This window comes from Lagenorhynchus albirostris, chromosome 16 (genome assembly GCF_949774975.1).
Source record: "Lagenorhynchus albirostris chromosome 16, mLagAlb1.1, whole genome shotgun sequence".
Lineage (NCBI taxonomy): Eukaryota > Metazoa > Chordata > Mammalia > Artiodactyla > Delphinidae > Lagenorhynchus > Lagenorhynchus albirostris.
The window spans coordinates 37757057-37777948 of record NC_083110.1 but is presented as its reverse complement, the minus strand read 5'-3'; the positions used below and the strand labels follow the sequence as shown (position 1 = coordinate 37777948).

The 20892-nt window shown below is 43.0% G+C and overlaps 1 protein-coding gene and 1 pseudogene across 6 annotated transcripts in view; both read left to right on the top strand.

Annotated features, from left to right (window-relative positions):
- The first annotated feature begins 294 nt into the window (after window positions 1–294).
- The window catches only part of ARHGAP22 (Rho GTPase activating protein 22), a 199803-nt gene continuing 179205 nt past the window's right edge, over window positions 295–20892 (top strand). For all 6 annotated transcript variants that reach the window (XR_009536161.1, XM_060126664.1, XM_060126662.1 and 3 more), the window contains exon 1: window positions 295–428. Coding sequence is in view for 5 of the 6 variants with exons in the window: in XM_060126664.1 (XP_059982647.1) it covers window positions 377–428 (52 nt within the window). In the remaining variant the exon portion in view is untranslated. The remainder of the gene's footprint in view (window positions 429–20892) is intronic.
- On the top strand, window positions 12644–15213 carry LOC132507002 (atlastin-2-like; annotated as a pseudogene).

Genomic DNA, 20892 nt, shown 5'->3' with positions numbered 1-20892 from the left:
CATAGCATCTGATGTGTGGAGGGCTTTGCTGTTTTATACCCGCCATCTCGTTGACCCATCGTTCACTCTGAGGGGTGGTTCATTCTTGTTCCCATTTTACAGATTTGAGGAACTGATACCCAGAGGTCTGACTTGCCCAAGGCCATCCCAAGATCCCTGGTACACTTGCATTAAAGGGACTAATTCCTCACAGTGAGGCTTCTTGTTGGAAACCCAAGAAAACACCAGATAAAGGGCATTCTAAATATATTTCTCTTCTATAGATGCTGATCTCCTGTTACTGGAAAACAAGAATTAGCGTGTCTGCTTGAGGATGTGGTTGGCTCTTTATAAAAAGGATATACAAGAAATTTGCACATAGACTGCCAGCTTCGTTATGTTGCCGACAGCTTCCAGCAAAAGAAGAACGTTTGCAGCCAGGTATTTCGGTAAGAAGTTTATTTTATTCTATGTGGTGTATGAGTACCTTGGTTCTTGGCTTCTTGCTTGAGGGATGGGCTCATTTGTGGCCACCCAAAGAAGCTGTCTTGGTCTTGTAATCTGAGAGCACCTAGGGGCGTCTGTGGCCAGGGCCCAGGCACTGACTGATGGCTCAGCCCTCACCCCTGAACTCGGGAGCTGGTTCATGTCTGCCTGAAAAACAGAGCCTTCATCATGACCACGATTGTCAGGGACCCTGGCTCCAGTGGCTCAGGGCTCTGATGACGTTCAGAGTCTGTAAGAATCACTGTGCCCACAGACCATGGGTACAAAAGGCCATCACAGGGAAGGCTGTGCATTCTGAGACTGCCCTGTATCTTGCTTGGAAACAATCCAGCTAACAGTTAATTCAGAAACAATGAGGATGGTTCAGTAGTCCTCAGTAAAGTGTCCAGGAGGTAACTTAGACAAAGTGGGACAAACCGCTGTGTGTCATACAAGTGCTGACTAGCTCGGTGAGTCAAACAGGTGCTGGCTGAGTGTTTGTGCAGTGACATCTCACGTTCTCTGGACCTGAGTGCCTTCAGGTGATGATTGAAATCCCAGATACTAGTAGGAGAAACGCAGTCAGTGGTACTCAACCTGGCTTTATGTTAGAATCATGCAGGAGCTTTTAAAAATCCCCAGGCATGTTTTTATTTTTGGCCATGCCACGTGGCATGAGGGATCTTAGTTCCCCGACCGGGGATCATACCCGTGCCCCCTGCAGTGGAAGTGTGGAGTCCTAACCGCTGGATTGCCAGAGAATTCCCTCCCCAGGCGTTTTTGAATACTGGAGATCAGGCTTAATTGGTGTGGGGTGGATGTCAGCAGTTCCCAGGTGAACCTAGTGTGTAGCCAGGCCCAAGAGCCATCAGACACAGCCCAGAGCCCCCAGACCACACAGCAGCCTTTGCTATGGTCTGCACAGGTATCCACAGGGATGCTGAGTCAAGCTCTGGGTCCACAGAGCCAGGTCGCCAGAATTCCACTCTGGGCTGGACACGTGTTGTGGGACTCTTCTTGCACATTTAACCTCTCTGGAGCCTCCTTTCTACAATAGGGGGTGGAGAGCAGCTGAGATTAGCCTTTACCTCTGTTTAGTCCTAATGCATTGGGGTGGGGGAGTGGTCTGTAAAATATCCAGTATTTTTCTCTCATCTGGGTTTATGGCATCATCTGAGTTGAAAGGAAAAGTCACCGTCACACTTTTGTGGAAGGTTCCAGCCACCAGATTCCCGTGGTGTAGCAGATGTCCCCGGCTTCAGAGTACAGATGCTAACTGTTTGAGAAAACGACAAATGAGCTATTCCATGAGATACCTGAATTTAAAGAATTTGATTGAATTAAATTTTTGTTGTGAAATTCACATAAAATTAACCATTTTAAAGTGAATAATTAATTCAGTGGCAATTTCAAGGTGTCCCACAGCCACCATCTCTTTTTAGTTCCCAAACGGTTTGTTTTTTGTTTTTGTTTTTTTTTGCGGTACGCGGGCCTCTCACTGTCGCGGCCTCTCCCATTGCGGAGCACAGGCTCCGGACGCGCAGGCTCAGCGGCCATGGCTCACGGGCCCAGCCGCTCCGCGGCATGTGGGATCCTCCCAGACCGGGGCATGAACCCATGTCCCCTGCATCGGCAGGCGGACTCTCAACCACTGTGCCGCCAGGGAAGCCCCAGAACGTTTTTATCACCCCCCAAAAAACCCCACCCCCATGACGCAGTTGCTTCCCACCTCCCCCAGCCCTGGCAGCCACTAACCTGCTTTCTCTCTCTATGGGCTTTACCTATACCGGATATTTCTTATAAATCGAATCATACAGCGTGTGTCCTTTTGTGTCTGGCTTCTTTGACTTGGAGTAATGTTTCTAAGGTTCATCCACATTATAGCATGTGTTGGAACTTTATTCCTTTAGACTGAATTAATTTTTAAATTATTATCTGACCACAAACAGCTCGGCAGCTTTGTAAGACAGGAGGAGCCGTGCCGTTCTACGGAAGCTTCAGAAAGGATGGGAGAGTCAGCCAACACAGGGGAGTGTCCTGCCCCATCTCTGGTCTCTCTAATTCAGCCCTGTCTCTTCTCTCTCTCTCTGTCTTTGTCTATCTGTCTGTCTTTCTCTCTTTCTCTGACCCTCCCTTCTCTCTCTCTCTCCCCCCATATATTCTAGAGGAGATTATTGGGGAACTTGAGCTTGCTTTTAACTGAGATTTTCAGGGAATTGGGGCAAACAGAAGATTCTTTGGAGTTAAACTGAGCTTCTGTACTTCACTTAACCACTTTGCCTATAATTTTGCCAAGTTGAGGACCTGCCATGTAGCAGGAAGTCAGAGGCCAACCTCTACAGGTCTTGGCCTCTCACTGGGGGGCGCTGTGCTAAAACTCTTACCCAGCCATGGGCACCACCTTTAGCTCCACCTCTTGTGAGCTTTTCCTGTGCCACTGTCTTGCCTGGTCTGACCAGGTGCAGTCTCTTTGCTCCCAGCTTCCCAAACTTCTGCTCACTGAGCTGCCTGGTTCTCTGCCAAGGTGGTGACTTCTCCCTGTTAGCTGACCCTCCATGAATAGCCACTGGATGTCAGATTCACAGTGGGAAGCAAGATGGCGGCTCCTGCCCATACCAGGCCAGAGAGTCCACAGAAAAGAAGGTAGCTCTGAAGCCATTCCTACAGGTCCCCAGTTCCCTGGCCCACAAGCTGACCTTCAGGACCAAGGCCAGGGGGCAGCTTGGAATGGGCATCCTCCATCACACCCCTTCTCCAGGCCTTCCCAATTCTGTGGCTTTGCTTACTTTTCCTTCTTCCAGAGCATACCCTCACCCCTCCCTGCTGTGATACAGGGATGTGAGGAGACCACGAGATCCCAGGTAGGGAGGCAAGGGTATGTCCTGGGAGAACAGGAGATTCAGAGAGAGGAGAACTGAAGATATAGGAAGGGGAGTGGTGGGTGATACAAGAGGAAAGGTAGGTTGATGTCACTTTGAGAAACTTGGACTCATTCTTATGGGCAATAGGGAGCTATTGAAAGTTGTAAGAATAGGACTGATCAGAACTGTTTATAGGAAGAATGTCATGGCAGCTGGGTATGAAGTCAGCTCTCACCTGGATTCTTACAAAGGTGCCCTCACTGGCCTTCCTGATTCTACCCATGGCCTTTTAATCTATTTTCAATATTGCAACTGGAACAGGCTCTTCTTAAACCTAAATCAGATTAGATCTGTCATTCACTCAACACACCCCAGTGGATCCCCATGTCACTCTTCCACCCGGCCCAACATTACCCATCACATCATCTCCTATGTACCCCACTTGCTTGGCACCAGCAACACCAGCCTCCTTGCTCTTCCTCAGACATGCCAGGTCTTTGCACGTGCTCTCCCCTCTCTCCAGAGCACCCTAACCCTCAGATATCCATATGACTCACAAACTCACCTCTTTCAGATTTTTGCCCAAATGTCACCTTCTCTTGAGGCTTTCACTGACTGCCTGTCTGTGGCACAATGGGATAAGTTACACAGTAACTGGGTCACGGGTCACCTGCCCATCATAGTGACTCAAAGACCCAGGCGAATGGAACAACCATTATTTCAAGTGCTGCTGGTGGCGAGGCCAGATAGCAAAGGGAGAGTTTGAGCTCCAGAAGGGTCTCATGTCAGCAGTGAAACCCTCAGCCTGGACATTGCCCCAACTACCCACGAGGGGCCCAGGAAGTACAGTCCGACCACATGCCTGGAAGGGAGGGTTAGGGTTAGGGTTAGGGTTGGCAAACCACACCAATGACTGCACAAGTTGAATCCCGCCCTGACATTCCTGTCCTTCTCTGCTTTATTTTTCTTCATAGCATTTGTTATTATCTCATATATTTCTATATTTTAACAGTTTATGGAGATGTAGGTTACACAGGATAAAATTCACCCATTCTAAGTGTACAATTAAATAATTTTTGGTAAATTTATAGAGTTATCCAACCATCACCATTATCCAGTTTTTAGACATTTCTATCACCCGGAAAAATTCCCTCCTGACTATCTGCAATTAATCCCCTCTCCTGCCCCCAAGCCTGAGAAACCACTGATGTGCCTTCTGTCTCTATAAATTTGCCTTTTCTGGACATTTTATATAAGTAGAACCATATACTATGTTGTCTTTTGCATCAGGCTTCTTTCATTTAGCATAAAGTTTCTGAGGTTCATTCATGTTCTTGTGTGTATCAGTAGTTGTTCCTTTTTAGCTGAATAATATATGGATGTGCATTTTGCTTATACACTCACCAGTTGATTTATTATTTTAGGGCATATTCTGAAGAATGTTCCATATGTACATGAAAATAATGTATGTTCTGCTGTCATTGTAAGGAGTGTCCTATATATATCACTTAGGTCAAATTGGTTAATAGTGTTGTCTAAGCCTTCTATATTGTTACTGATATTCTGTCTAGTTGTTCTGTCATTTATTGAGATTGATGTAGGGAAATCTCCAACTCTTATTATTCAACAGTTTACTGTCACTTTTTACTTCACGTATTTTGAGGCTCTTTTGTTAAGTCTGTGTATGTTTATAATTGTTATAGCGTCCTGATGTATTCACCCTTTTATTGTTGTAAAACGTTCCTCTTTGTTGTAATGTTTCTTTTCTTAAAGTCTATTTTATCTTATATTAATATAGCCAGTTCCAGCTGTCTTATGGTTCCTGTTGCATGGCATACCTTTTTCCATCCTTTTCCTTTCAACCAGTTTGTATCACTGACTCTACAGTGTGTCTCTTATAGATAGCATATAATTAGATCTTGCTAGTTCATGAAGACAGTCTTTGCCCTTTGAATGGGGATATTTAGACCACTCACATTTAATGAAATTATTGATATGATTGGGTTTACATTTTCCATTTTGTAACTTGTTTTCTATATGTCTCCTTTATTTTTATTCCTCTGTTCCTCCTTTACCATCTTCTTTGTATTAGATGTTTTCTAGTATACCACTTTAATTTTTAATTTTTTTTTTTTACTATATTTTTGTGTCATTTTCTTAGTGCTTGCTCTAGGGATTACAATATGCATTGTATCTTAATCTACTTCAGATTAATATTTAATTCCAGTGAAACATAAAAACTTTGCTCCAAGGTAGTTCCATTTCCTCTCTTCTCCTTCCTTTTATTATTGTCGTATATGTATTACATCTATGTCTTATAAACCCCAAAGGACACTATTATAATTATTGCTTTACACACAGTTAAGTCTTTAAAAGATGTTGAGAGAAGAAATGAGAAAATCTATATTTATAGAGTCTTTCATATTAACCCATGTACTTATGATTTCCTGTGTGCTTCATCTCTTCCTGTGGATGCTGGTCGCCACTTGGTGTCATTTCCTTTCAGCCTGACGAACTTCCTTTAGTGTTTCTTATGAGGCAGGTCTGCCAGCAAGGAATTCTGTTAGTTGTTGTTTATCTGGGAATGTGTTAATTTTACCTTCATTTTCGTAGGACAGCTATTTGGATACAAAATTCCTGGTTAATGGTTTTTATTTTTCTTTCAGCCCTTTGAATATGGCCTTCCACTTCTAGCCTCCATTGTTTCAGATGAGAAGTCAGCTGTTAATCGTGTTGATGTCCCCCTCCATGTGATGAGGGGGACAAGTTTTTCTCTTGCCACTGTCAGGATTTTCTCTTTATCTTTTAAGACTTGGACTCTAAAGTGTTGAACTATAAATCTCTTTGTATTTTAAAACTGCTTGGGATTTTTTAAGTTGGTTACATGTGAAACATGATATTTTTCATCAAATTTGGGAAGTTTTCAGCCACTATTTTTTTGAAATAATTTTTCTGTTACTCTCTTTTGTCTCCTTCTAGGACTTGCATTACACATATATTGGCATACTTATTGTTGCTTCAAAGATCTCTGAGAGTCTGTTCTTTTTCCTTCAATTGTTTTGTTCCGTGTTTCTCTATATTCTTCACATTGGGTTATTTCTATAGCTCTGTTCTAAAGTTCATGTATTCTTTCTTCTGCCATCTCAAATCTTCTGTTGAGCCCCTTTAGTGAATTTTTCATTTCAATTATTGGACTTTCAACTCAAGAATTTCCATTTGTTTTTTTATATTTTCTATCTCATTGAGATTCCCTATGTGTTGATTCATTATTATCATGCATCCCTTTAATTCTTTAAACATGTTCCCTTTAGTTCTTTAAATGTATTTACATAGGGTTTTTTTAAAGTATTTGTCTGCTAAATACAAAAATCTGGGAATATTCAGAGAGTTTCTATTGGCCTTTTTCCTAAGTATGGGTCACACTTTCCTTTTCCTTTGTACACTTATAATTTTTTAATTAAAAACTGGGTATTTTAGATAATGTATTGTAGGAACTCTGAATTCTAATTTACTCACCTAAACAATGTTGTTGTTGAATTGTTTGGTAACTTGCCTGGGATAAATCTGTTAAATCTGTCTCCTCTACAATATGCAGTCACTAATATCTCTGGTTATATTTGTTGTTTATTCTTCCTTTTATTTTTAAACTGGCTTCCTAGGGGTCACCTCTGTTTCTGTGTAATTCAGTGATCAGCCAATGATTGGACAGATGTTGCATTCAAACCTTGAACTAGTAGAACTTACATTCTCTGCCAGTAGATCTGCGTGAGGTAGGGAAACGCAGTCAAAGTTCAGATTGTTTTCAAGTTCTTCAGGTTTGCCCTGGCTTTTACTTTCTGCTGGACTCTTCACATTACCTCTGCATTTGCCACAGTCTTAGGGTTGGCAGGAGTGTATGGGTACCCTGAGCCCTCTCTGGTCTCCACTGCACGTGCATGCACCCTAAGCCAGGCACATGTTTGCCCCAACAATGACTAAAAACTCAGACACAGCATTAGTTCTCCCCATTCACTTGCTGCCAAGATTGTCTATTCCACTGACAATGCCTCTGGCTGTAGGCACCACCCACTGCTCAAAATTGAATAAGCCACTTTTGACTTCGTCAGCAAAGTTGCTGGTCCCCATGATGTGCCCCACCCTGGCAGAACCTCTGTGAGGACTGAGCTGGGGAAAGTGGGATAGAAGCACCCCTTGGCAAGAACACCACAGACTCTCACTGTTCTTACCTAAAGTATAGCAGTTTTTCAAGCATAAGTGATTGTTGCGTGCCTTTGGTCAATTTCAGAGTATGGAAATGGTTGTTTTTGTCAGTTTTGTCCAGATTTATAGTTGCATTTGGCGAAGAGGTTTTGCTGACCTCATCACTCAGACATAGCTAGAAGTCCTGCCTCCTACTTACCTATTTCATCTACTATCTGTCTCCCCTCTCCTACTAAGATACAGGCTCTATTCTGCAGGCTTTATTGCTACTACCCCTTTGGTCACTATTCAAGCACCACTTAGAATAAGGAGGGAAGGGTGAAAGTTAAGGTTAGAGCTGTTTTCGCAGTGCCTAGAATGATGTCTGACATGCAGTATATGCTTAATGACTGTTGAACAACTGAATGAATAGCATGGAGAGAAGACGAATGGAGGTCAGGTAGCCTCCTTGAGGATCTGAGTCAGTAAGAATATAAAGGGGACAGTGGGTTCAAGAGATGGTGGAGAAAAAAGATGGACAATGCTTGGCAGTGCCAGACAGGGAAGGCACTGAGGATGTCCACGCAGTTGGTTTTGGTGTTGCAAAGTATTTCTGCAGAATTCCAGACCTTTGTCACAGAGCTAAAGACACATGTACATGGCCCAGGAGTCAGAGAAGCTGAAGAGGCTCTGTGGGAAGGAGGGACAATGGCAGGTCTAGCTGCTGCTTCATGCCAGTGAGATGAATCAGCTTATCAGCAATAATGCCCACGTGCTGCAAAATGGCTGCTGCTTCCCTTCAGTCTCTCAAATCTCCCAAGAATCTCCCTGTAGCCTGTGGGAAACATACAAGAAAGGGAAGCCTGGGACGTGTCCTTCAGCCTCGCCAAGTTGTATTAGAAAGCCATCACGGGTTCTTATTCTCTGGTTTTGGATATGGGAAGCTCACGGAAGATGTGAGGCCATTCTAAGATTCCAGCAGGATGGCTCTGGGAGGGGAAGCCGGTGGGCAGGGGGAAGAGGCCAGGGCAGGGAGACATTTCAACAGTTCAGGGAAGGGCTGATGAGAAGTTGGACCAATATAGTGGTGGTAGAGACAGAACAGTCTAAGAATATGGAATGCACAGAGCTGGGTGTCTGGCTCATGTGGAAAGGAGGGAGGGAGGAGGTGCCATTGTTGGGAGGTGGCACAGAAGGAGGGACAGGGTGTGGGGAGGACTGCTTGGTGCCATTCCTGACTGACCCTCAGCATTCTCTGTTCTCTAACTATCACATCTCAGCAACTCCAACACCATTCGTCCATCCATCCATCCAACCATCCATCATGGATTCCCTGTGGGGTGCTCTGGGCAGCAGCTCTGTGAGTGAAGAGAGACACCCACTGCCCAGCCTCACACAAGCAATGATCCGTGGCATCTGCCCCTGCCCAGCACCCGACACCATAGATACTGCATTGGGACCTGTCTGTATCTGCAGGGGACTCAGCAGTATTCAACCAGAGATCTGGTTGGCTTCTGGGGGGATCAGCTTCTCGGGGACTGATCTGGTAGGGATGGTGGCCAAGTGTATATAGAGGGCATCTTCTCTGACTGTCCCACCCACTCGCTCTGGCCCTTCACACTGGAAGAACTCTCAGAATTAAGCTAAAGCTCCAGCCAGCCTGAGGAAGCCCCTCAGACCCCAGCCCACCCACACTGCATCCTGCACGTTGCCTTTTGCCTTCACGTCTCTGCTCTGTGAGTAGCTCTGTCCCCGCACCCCTTATCCTACCCCTCCTGACTTGCCTCCCGGCATTCTGGACTTTGTGTGCCAGCCAACGTTACCTTGAGTGACGACTCCCTGCTTGCCTCCCACTGTCCCCCCAGGCATACCTTAGCCGTAGGTCTACAAATGTTTGTCGAGCCTGTACTGTTGGCCAACAGTCATTGTTCTAGATGCTTGAACACCTATGCAGAGATGCAGCCCTCCTCTCAAGGAGCTCTTGGTCTGCAGAAGCACAGGGCTCTGGTGGAGGGTGTGCAAGAAGAGCGGGAACCAGGAGGAGGGTCTCAATGCTGCTCCTGGGTCAGTGCAGGGTCCCAGAGCAGGGAACAGCCAAGTAGGCCTTTGGAGCAGGGGTAAGAAGCAGCCAGGTAGGTAGACCGCAGCAGGCGTTCCTGGAAGAGGGCCAGGGCTGTGTCAGGAAATCTGAGGCCTCCATCCTGCTCCTCCCCGGGCTCCTGCATAAGCCCCAAGCCCAGCCTGTGACACCCAGACACACAGACAGCACTGACGCCAGCTAGGCTGGAAAGGCCTGCCACCCCTGTGTCTCCTCCACTCAGTGCCCTCTCTGCCAGCTGTCTTTATAGAAGCCCACTGATAAACACTGATGCTGTTTGGGGAAGGAGGGGGAGGGGAGGGGCTGTGTCAACCCCTTAGCACCCATTCCTCCTCAAGGATGTTCACCTGCACCTGGCAGCACAAGGGATCCTAGGGAATGAGATGGAGGTGGGGTTTTCTTCTTCTTTTTTAATGAAAGAACAGTGAAGGAAGGACCTATGCTACCACCAAACTAAAAATAATAACAAATATTAGCTTTGAGATCACCTTGTACAGTTTACAACTCACTTCACCATGGTGATCTCATTTAACTCCTGTAACCAGCCTGTGAGATAGTCATGTCCCCATTTTACAAATGAGGAAAGTGAAATCTTTCCATACTGCTTCCTAGCTGGAAAGTGGTAAAGCTATGCCCAAATCTGCCTTTCCCAAAAGCAGAGCCCAAGGGCTTGGGTGCGGGTGGTTTATTTGGGAGATGATGCCAGGAAGCAGGAATGAGGGGCTGGGGAGAGTGAGACATGGACGGCAGGCCTGCGTAAAGGGCATTATAAACGTCACGCTGTCAGCAACAGACTGACTTCGCAGAACCCTGAGAAGAGTATGGAGTGCCTCTCAGATGGTCCAGGAAGGACAGAGGCAGGAGAATTACCCTGCTCCCTTTCTCCCTCACCTGAAGTCTGCCCCTAGAGATGTGGATGCCCAGCACTTCTGGGCTTCGTTCATTTGCACAGGGTCTGTAGGTTCCCTTTGGCTTCAGAGAAGCCCCCAGCAGCTGAGAGCCTGGAGTGGGAACCACCAGTGGACAAGAGCTCTGTATCACACCTGTGACTGAAATCAGAACTGGTCACAGAGATGGGACTTGTGGCGCCCAGAGCTGTGTTACAAGCTGCAGCCTATGCCCCTAATGTGTCCCTCTCTCCAAGCTGGGGGCAGTATGTGAGCTGGACAGGCTTGGGGAGACATGGAGTTGGGGTCCTGGGAACCCCAGTGCAGAGGTGCAGAGATGGGGCCAGCGAGCAGTGAGAGACAGAGCGACTGGAAACAAGATGAAGAGTCCCACTTCATGGTGGTTCCAGAAGGGTCGCTGTCTCCAAGGGTCCCCATGGGAGCTGGAATTCTCTTACTTACAGTGAGGAGGAAGGGCAGGCATGTTAGTCTGCTCAGGCTGCCATAACCAAGTGTCACAGGCTGGGTGGCTTAAACAACAATTGATTTTCTCATAATTTTGGAAGGTTAAGTTCTAAGATCAAGGTGTCAGCAGGTTTGGTTTCTTCTGAGGCCTCTCTCCTTGGCTTGTAGATGGCCATCTTCTCCCTGTGTTTTCACACGGTCTTTTATCTGTGCATGTCTGTGTCCTAATCTCTTCTTCTAAAGACACCAGTGATATTGGATTAGGACCCATGTTAATAACTTAGTATAACTTAATCACCCCTTTAAAGACCTCATGTCCAAATACAGTCACATCCTGAGGTACTGGGGGTTAGGACTTCAACATATGAATGCAGAGTGGGCACAGTTCAACCCATGACAGCAGGGAAAAGCCCTCTTGCTTTCCTGGATCCTGAGCTGTTGGCCCTGAGGAATAGTAAGGCATCTGTGCCCCAGGAACAAGGAGGCTGGGGAGAGGCTGGGCAGAGCCCTCAGCCAGTGTCTAGACAGAAACTCTGCCAGACACACTGCCCTCTGGAAGCCAGCGGAAGCCCACACTTACCCACCCTCAGCAACTGAACCAAATAGGGGCTGAGTCAGGGGCTTTCCTTAGGGAACCAGTTTCTTACGCTGATTTCTGTTCCTGCACATCTGGGAGAAATGACTCGACCCTGAGAGTGGTTGCGAAATGGCAAACCACAGTGAGGGCTCACAATTCTTCTGTACTCCCCTGTGGTCTCATTTACTGCTGGCCCAGCTCTGTGGGGGCAGAACAACCCTCCCTGTTGGCCAGATAAGGAAGTTGAGATTCAGGAATTTCATTGACTCCCAAGGGCACATTGCTACTGAGCGGCAGAAGCAGGACTCGACCCAGATCTGAGCTGACCCATCTCTACTGCTCATTTGCAGCCACACCTCCGCCTTCAGGGACATTGGCTGCACCCGTTGGCCAGAGCCATCAAGTCCCCCACCACAACTGGAATGTGTATCCCTCCGGCTTTCCGCAGTATGACTGAGTTAGTGGTATAGACAGGCTTCTCTCAGCATGTTTGATGGCTGGTATGTAAGACTGCCAGCCAGTTACCATAGCAACAGTGGTGGGAAGAAGCAGCATCCTGGTGGCCTGGGTGGAAAGAGAGGATTAACATGGGGACAAAGATGCTCATAGCATGGACTTTCAGATACCCGCCCCAAATGCCATCTAAGACTCAGTGCATCCTGAAGACCAGCTCAGCCCAGTGTTCAGTTGAGAAACTGTTTTCACTCTTTTTTATGGCTGAGTAATATTCCATTGTGTGTACGTGTGTGTGTGTGTGTGTGTGTGCATGCACGCATGTGTGTATATATGTATATACCACGTCTTTTTTATCCATTCATCTGTCGATGGACATTTAGCCATGCCTGGCTATTGTAAATAGTACACCAGAAACTAACACAACATTGTAAATCAACTATACTTAAATTTAAAAAAATAAAATAGCATTCTAGGGGGAGTTAATTTTAAATCTGTCCAAGACGGCTGAGGGGGACGAGGCAGTGCGGAGGCGGCAGCCACACGAGGGGCTGCAGTGCCGGAGGCGAACCAGCGACCCAAACACCGGGGTTAACCATGTCTTGTCCAGGACCCTCCTAGGTGAGAATTATGAAGATGATGACCTAGTAGACTCTGATGAGGTTATGAAGAAACCATGTCCAGTATAGATTGTTCTTGCACATGAAGATGACCATAACTTTGAGCTTGATGAAGAAGCTTTGGAGAAGATATTGCTACAGGAGCACATAGGAGATCTTAACATAGTAGTGGTATCCATGGCAGGAGCTTTTCCTAAAGGGAAATCATTTCTACTGGACTTCATGCTTAGATATATGTATAACAAGGATTCTCAAAGTTGGATTGGTGGAAACAATGAACCATTGACTGGCTTTACATGGTGGGTTGGTTGCAAGAGAGAAACAACAGGCATACACATCTGGAATGAAGTGTATGTGATCGAGAGACCTAATGGAACAAAAGTGGCTGTGCTGCTGAGGGATACCTAGGGTGCCTTTGATAGCCAGTCAACTATCAAAGTTAGTGCAACAGTGTTTGCTCTGAGCACTGTGACTGGCTCTGTCCAGGTATATAATTTGTCGCAAAATATTCAAGAAGATGATCTTCAACACCTGCAATTATTTACAGAATACGGCAGATTTGCAATGGAAGAAATCTACCAGAAACCATTTCAGACATTAATGTTTTTGATTCGAGACTGGAGTTATCCTTATGAACATTCATATGGTTTGGAAGGTGGAGAACAATTCCTTGAAAAGAGATTGCAGGTAAAACAAAGTCAACATGAAGAGCTGCAGAATGTAAGGAAGCACATTCACAACTGTTTCTCAAATCTTGGTTGCTTCCTTTTGCCAAATCCTGGTCTTAAAGTTTCAACTAATCCTAGTTTTGATGGGAGATTGAAAGATATTGATGAAGAGTTTAAACGAGAGCTTCGAAATCTAATTCCATTGCTACTTGCCCCAGAAAATTTGTTAGAAAAAGAGATAAGTGGATCTAAAGTCATTTGTAAAGATCTTGTACAATACTTCAAGGCTTACATTAAAATTTATCAAGGAGAGGAACTTCCACATCCAAAGTCCATGCTTCAGGCAACAGCTGAAGCTAATAATCTTGCTGCAGTAGCAGGAGCAAGAGAGATCTATTGCAAAAGTATGGAGCAAGTAGGCGGTGGGGACAACCCTTACACTGCACTCTGGAGCAAAAACACCTGGATCTCAAGGAAGTGGCAATTAAACAGTCTTGTTCAGTAAAAAAAAAATGGGTGGAGATGAATTCTGCCGTCGTTATCAGGACCAGTTTGAGGCTGAAATAGAAGAAACCTATGCAAATTTTATAAAGCACAATGATGGCAAAAATATCTTCTATGTTGCTCATACCCCTGCCACACTGTTTGCAGTCATGTTTGCTATGTATATAATCTCAGGACTGACTGGCTTCATTGGCCTAAACTCTATAACCGTCTTGTGTAACCTTGTCATGGGGTTAGCACTGACGTCTCTTTGTACTTGGGCATATGTTAAATACTCTGGGGAGTTCAGAGAAATTGGAACAATGATTGATCAGATTGCTGAAACGCTATGGGAACAGGTATTGAAGACCCTTGGTTGATAATTTCATGGAGGAAAACATAAGGCAATCTGTAACAAACTCTATCAAAGCAGACCTGACTGACCAGGTGTCTCATCATACCAGCTTAAAGACAGACTGACAGTTCATCTCTTCATGGACTCCACTCTTTCTTTTTTTCATTCTTGCTGTACAGTGAGAACTCAAATAAAAATAAACCAAAGTTTACAATCAACTGTAGAAGTAGTTTAGTATAACTGGCTTCACAGATGGCTGCCACAGAGTGTGAAATTGTTTGTTGGTTTTAAGCATTCTGTTCATGGCTCCTAAGACATGAAGACTGGCTGAGGAGCATTAGTTTTCATGCACACTTGTGCCATGTTTAATTCTTTTGTTTCCCTTTTTACTTAATCTAATGTTAGTGAAATTTGTCTTATGTAAAGGCTATTTCAGGGAAATATTTTAAGAAATCTATTTAGAGTCTTTTTAACACAGTGTCCCATTGAAATTTTAATTTTTAGAGAAGTTATGAATCACTGTATCAAGAATCAGATTGGAATGACAAAGAAGCCTTTATTGAGCCACGACATTAAAAGTATATATTGCTTTACTGCCTTCAATACCAGTATTACATAAATGCATGTATCAGAAACTTCATAGAAATTATATGACAACTCTTGTAGCTAAGAAAGTGATTCTGAGGTGTACATTTATCTTGCCTTTTTAAATTTATAAACCTGCCCTAAAAGGAGAAACGTATCTGGCAAACTGAGCTGTCTTTATGCAGTTTAGCCTTCATGTACATAAAATATGCCATTAATTTTATTGGGGGGAAATTCCATCCAAAAATGTTGCCTACAGCTATGAGTTAAGAGTATCTATACAGTGTGTAGCTTTTATTTTCTAAAATCACAGATAGGGCAAGTATATGAATTATAAATATATAAATAGGATTTTGTATTAAAAGTTTTGTAGTTTATGACAAAATCTGGTTCTGTGGTAGGCTAATGAGTACAGTCCCTTTGAAGGAATGTTTGTGGCTCATGTCAGTGTGTGAGTGCATAGACAATTTGAAGTTTTTGTTATATTTGTGATATTTATCTTCTTGAGCACTGCAGTCTCACCATGCCCCCGACCAAGGGAATTCAGTGGGAATGTTTATTGTGACTTTGTCCTCTGTTGCATTTTAAATTTTTTTCCTGTAATTTATTTTCAGTACATAATTAAAAATTTGTATATATAAAATGGAACTTGTGATTTTTTTTAAGGAATTCTTCAAATATGTATTCCATTACGTAAACCTATTTGTTTATACTGAAAAGAGCATGAGTGGGAAACACCCAAGTGAGAGCTGTAAGGTATTGTACCTCATACCTTGAAGCTAAGCTTGTAAAGAGTTATTTTTCAGTGTCTGTCTCTGTTAGGGAAAACTTGTTGTGATTAGCCTAGGGGGTGTATTAATTTTGTTTTTCTCTCTCTTTTTTGTGGTATATGTAAGGCTAACATTTTGCAATACTTTTGTAGCCTTCTCTACGAACACCTATTAAAGCGTCTAGTTTCTTTGTTTGGTTGTTTTTGCGGTACGCGGGCCTCTCACTGTTGTGGCCTCTCCTGTTGTGGAGCACAGGCTTCGGACGCGCAGGCTCAGCGGCCATGGCTCACGGGCCCAGCCGCTCCGCGGCATGTGGGATCTTCCCGGACCGGGGCACGAACCCGTGTCCCCTGCATCGGCAGGCGGACTCTCAACCACTGCGCCACCAGGGAAGCCCCCTAGTTTGGTTTTTAAGTGAAGAGAACTCAGATGTTGAGTTGCATGGCCGAAAGCTCTAACTTTACTTTGGTTGATATATCCGCCTCCTGCTTCAAATCCTGTTTTTATATGGATTGTATTTGTTTCCATCTGTATTAAACTGCTACCAACTCATCTGTTCTTAGACAGAAAAAAAAAAAAGCATTCTATTCCCCCCCAACCCCAAAAACAAACTGTTTTTTCTCCTCTCCCCAGACCTCTGCTTCCTCCTCTTCTTAGCCCTATGTCATGATCCAGTCCTTCTTAACTTCCCAGTGAACAGGGAAAGTCAACCCTCCCACCTTGACACTGGCATCATTTTGCCAGTTCTGAAAAGAATAGTCTTTAAAGAAAGCCAGGCCTAGGTGTAAATCTTAGTTCCACCAATTACTTACTCTCTGGTCTTATTCCAGTGATATAACCTCTCCACTTGGGTTCCTCACTATAAAAGGGAGATCATGATAGACCATATCTCACAGAACTTTTATAAGGATTGCCTAGCTAGTAAAAAACAGAGAGTTCAAGAAAGGGCACAGGGTAATTCCTGAATGAATAGAAATTCCCTTTCAGGTAAACCATTGGATCCTACTTTAATCTCAGGTTGTGAACTGTTGCCTTTGGGAATTTTTTTAGAAGAAAGTAGAATAATGGGTTTTTACTTGATTCAGACTCTGTGTGCAGACACAGGGACCCTATATTTGGAGCCACGCCCCCAGCCTTACTTCTCCAGTGTTCAAGGAATGCAAATCCAAGGCCAGTCAACTGAGTGTCCCAGAGGAAGGCAGATCATCATAGAGCTGAGAGCTAGCTGGGGCTATTAAAGGTGGACTCAATGCTTCCCTAATGAGAAGTTGATAATTAGTCACTCAGTATACATTGTTGTGCCAGTAACTGTTCTAGTTACTGGGAATACAGTAGGTAACAAAGCAGATAAAAATCCCTGCTTCCTGGAGCTTACATTCATTACTTGTATTAATCTAATGGAGAGATCTAAAGGAAGTTGTTCTCTGAAGTCTTCCATGTGGGTCACAGGCCTCTGGAATCTTCTAGGAATGGGGAGCTGGGAGGTGCAGTAGGAGTTGTCTGAAAAAGAATAGTCATTATGCAACAGCTATTAAAATTTAAAGACCCAGGCTTCTGGTTTTATCTTTGGTGTGTAAAAAGCTTAGAAATTATCACTCCCACCCTTACTATAAGGAAAAAACTAAATGAACTTAAAATCAATGACTTCTTCGACCCATCAGAGAATTGAGGTCACAGAGCAAACCACTACCCCAAATCTAGAGACACAGGGAAATTCAGAAGATAACAGCCAAGATATGGCAGAGATTTTGGAATTATCAGATAGATAATTTAAAATAACTATGATTAGTATGTTAAGGACACTAATAGAAAAAGTAGACAACATGCAAGAACAGATGGCTGACAAAGGATTAATTTACAAAATATGCAAGCAGCTCATACAGCTCCATATCAAAAAAACAAACAACCCAATCAAAAAATGGGCAGAAGACCTAAATAGACATTTCTCCAAAGAAGTCATACAGATGACCAACAAACACATGAAAAGATAATTGGCATCACTAATTATTAGAGACATGCAAATCAAAACTATAATGAGGTATCACCCCACACCGGTCAGAATGGCCATCAAAAAATCTACAAATGGTAAATGCTGGAGAGGGTGTGGAGAAAAGGGAACCCTCATACACTGTTGGTGGGAATGTAAATTGATACAGCCACTATGGAGAACAGTATGGAGGTTCCTTAAAAAACTAAAAATAGAACCACCATATGACCCAGCAATCCCACCACTGGGCATATACCCAGAGAAAACCATAATTCAAAAAAAACACATGCACCCCAATGTTCAGAGCAGCACTATTTACAATAGCCAGGACATGGAAGCAACCTGAATGTCCATCAACAGAGGAATGGATAAAGAAGATGTGGCACATATATACAATGGAATATTACTCAGCCATAAAAAGGAACGAAATTGGGTCATTTGTAAAGACGTGGATGGACCTAGAGACTGTCATACAGAGTGAAGTAAGTCAGAAAGAGAAAAGCAAATATCGTATAATAACGCATATATGTGGAATCTAGAAAAATGGTATAGATGATCTTGTTTGCAAAGCAGAAATATAGACATAGATGTAGAGAACAAATGTATAGATACCAAGGGGGAAAGGGATGGGGAGGGAGAAATTGGGAGACTGGGATTGACACATATACATTATTGATACTATGTATAAAATAGGCAACTGATGGGAACATACTGTATAGCACAGGGAACTCTACCTAATGCACTGTGGTAACCTAAACGGGAGGGAAGTCCAAAAGGGAGGGGATATCTGTATGCATATAGCTGATTCATTTTGTTGTGCAGTGGAGGCTAACACAACATTGTTAAGCAACCACGCTCCAATAAAAATTAATTTAAAAAAGAGAAGAAAAGAAAAAAAGAACAGACGGTTAATGTAAGCAGAGAGATGGAAACCCTAAGAAAGAATAAAAAAGAAATGCTAGAAATAAAAAGCAGTGCAACAGAAATGAAGAATGCCTTTGATGGGCTCATCAGTAGACTGGACACAGCTAAGGAAATAATCAGTGAGCTTGAAAATATGTCAATAAAAAATTCAAACTGAATACAAAGAAAAAAGAGAACAAAAATGCAGACAGAATATCCAAGAATGGTGAGATAATTTCAAAATGTGTAATAAGCACATAGTTGGAATGCCAGTAGGAGAAGAGAAGAGGGAACAGAAGAAATATTTAAAGTAATAATGGCCAAGAATTTTCCAAAATTAATGACTGTGTAGTAGAGAATTCTTGCCCAAAAAGAGGGCTAGCCTTTTTCCTTGGCTTCTGGGAGGTAACCTTGGTTGTACCTGATAGGAATGTCTTCATTTAGGGCAAGGGTTGGCTATACCAGATCTTAGAGTATTGCTAACCACACCTGATAGTTGAAGCTGCTCACGCTAGAAAGACCAATCATGTGATTTAAGGTGGGAGCTTTGGGTCAAGTGGTATCGGTCAACCCTGAGGCTGAGATCAACCAGGTGGACAATCAATCATGCCTGTGCAATAGAGCCCAAATAAAAACTTCTGAAGCCTGAGGCTCTGGCAAGCTTCTCAGTTGGCATTACTCTGTATTGTCACACATTGATGCTGGCTGGGCAATATGTCCTGACTCCATGAGAGAGAACAATAGAACCTGTGTATTTGGAACCTTCTCAGACTCTGCCCTATTCATCATTTCCTTGGTTGATTTTAATTTGTATTCCTTCCTTGTAATAAACCACAGCTATGAGTATAATAGCTTTCAGTGAGTTCTATGAGTTCTTCTAGCAAATTACTGAACGGAGTGTGGTTTGGGGGAACACCCCCAAACTTGCTGTTGATGTCAGGAGTGAGGTTGGCCTTATGGAGAACTGTGTGCCCTCAAACTTGATAGCTGACTCTAAACTTTGTGTCTTTGCCAACTCCAGGCAGTGACAGTCAACAAACCACAGATCCAGGAATCTCAGAGAACACCAAGTAGGATAAAATTATGTGCATATTAGGCACATCATATGCAAATTGCAGAAAGCAAAAGACAAAGAAAATCTTGAAAGAAGCTGGGAGTAGGGGGAACCACCTTACCTTTGAGTAACAAGGATAAAAATTACATCAGACTTCTCATCAGAAACATACAAGCAAGAAGAGAGTGGAGTGAAATATTTAAAGTGTTGAAAAAAACATCCCAACCAGTATAGGATTCTATATCTATTGAAATTATTCTTCAAAAGTGAAGGCTAAATAAAGACGTTCTCAGACAAACAAAAATTGAGTGTATTCATCACTAGTAGACTTGTTATGCACAAAATGTTAAAAGAAGTTCTTCAAAGAGAAGGAAAATGATATAGGTCAGAAACTGAGGTATACATAAAGAAAGAGTATCCAGAGAAGGAATAAATGAAGGTAAAACAAAATCTTTTTTTTTTCTTATTCTTAATTGATCTAATAGATAACTGCACAAAGTAACAATAGTAACAGTGTTTTGGGTGATTATGGTATAGAGATAGCTAGACTAGTAACAGCAATGTCATAAGGAACAGAAGGGAGGAATTAGGAATACTCTGTGTAAGGAACCTGCACTATTTGTGAAGCAGTAGTACAGTGTTATTTGAGAGTGGACTTAGATTAGCTGTAAATATATATTGCAAACTCTAGGGCAACCAAAATTTTTTTTAAATAAGTATAATCAATACGCCAAAAAGAAATCATTGGAATATGCCTACCACTACTAAAGAAATTGAATCAGTAAGTAATAACTTTCCAAAAAAAGAAATCACCAGGCTGAAATGGTTTCACTGGCATATTTTACCAAACATTTAAGGAAGAAATGATACAAATTCTTTACAATCTCTTCCAGAAAATAGAAGTAGAAGGAACACTTCCTAATTCATTCTATGAAGCCAGTATTACCCTAATACCCAAACCAGATAAAGACAAGAAAGGAAAGCTACAGACAAATATCTCCTGTGAATATTGGTGCAAAATTCCTCAACAAAATATTAACAAAATGAACCCAACAGGGACTTCTCTGGTGGTCCAGTGGTTAAGACTTTGCCTTCCGATGCAGCGGGTGCAGGTTCAATCCCTGGTCAGGAAGCTAAGTTCCCACATGCCTTGCGGCCAAAAAACCAAAACATAAAACAGAAGCAAATTCAATAAAGACTTTAAAAATGGTCCATGTCTTCAAAATTTTTTTTAATAAATAAAAATATTTATTAAAAAAAAGAAAAAGAAAATGAACCCAACAATGTATAAAAAAATTATGTAACACAACCAAGTGGGGTTTATTGCAGATGTGCAAAACTGGTTGAACATTCAGAAAAAATATCAATTTAATCCACCACATCAATAGGCTGAAGAAGAAAAATCATATGATCAAATGAATTGATACAGAAAAATATTTGACAAATCCAACACCTAATCATGATAAAAACTCTCAGCGAACT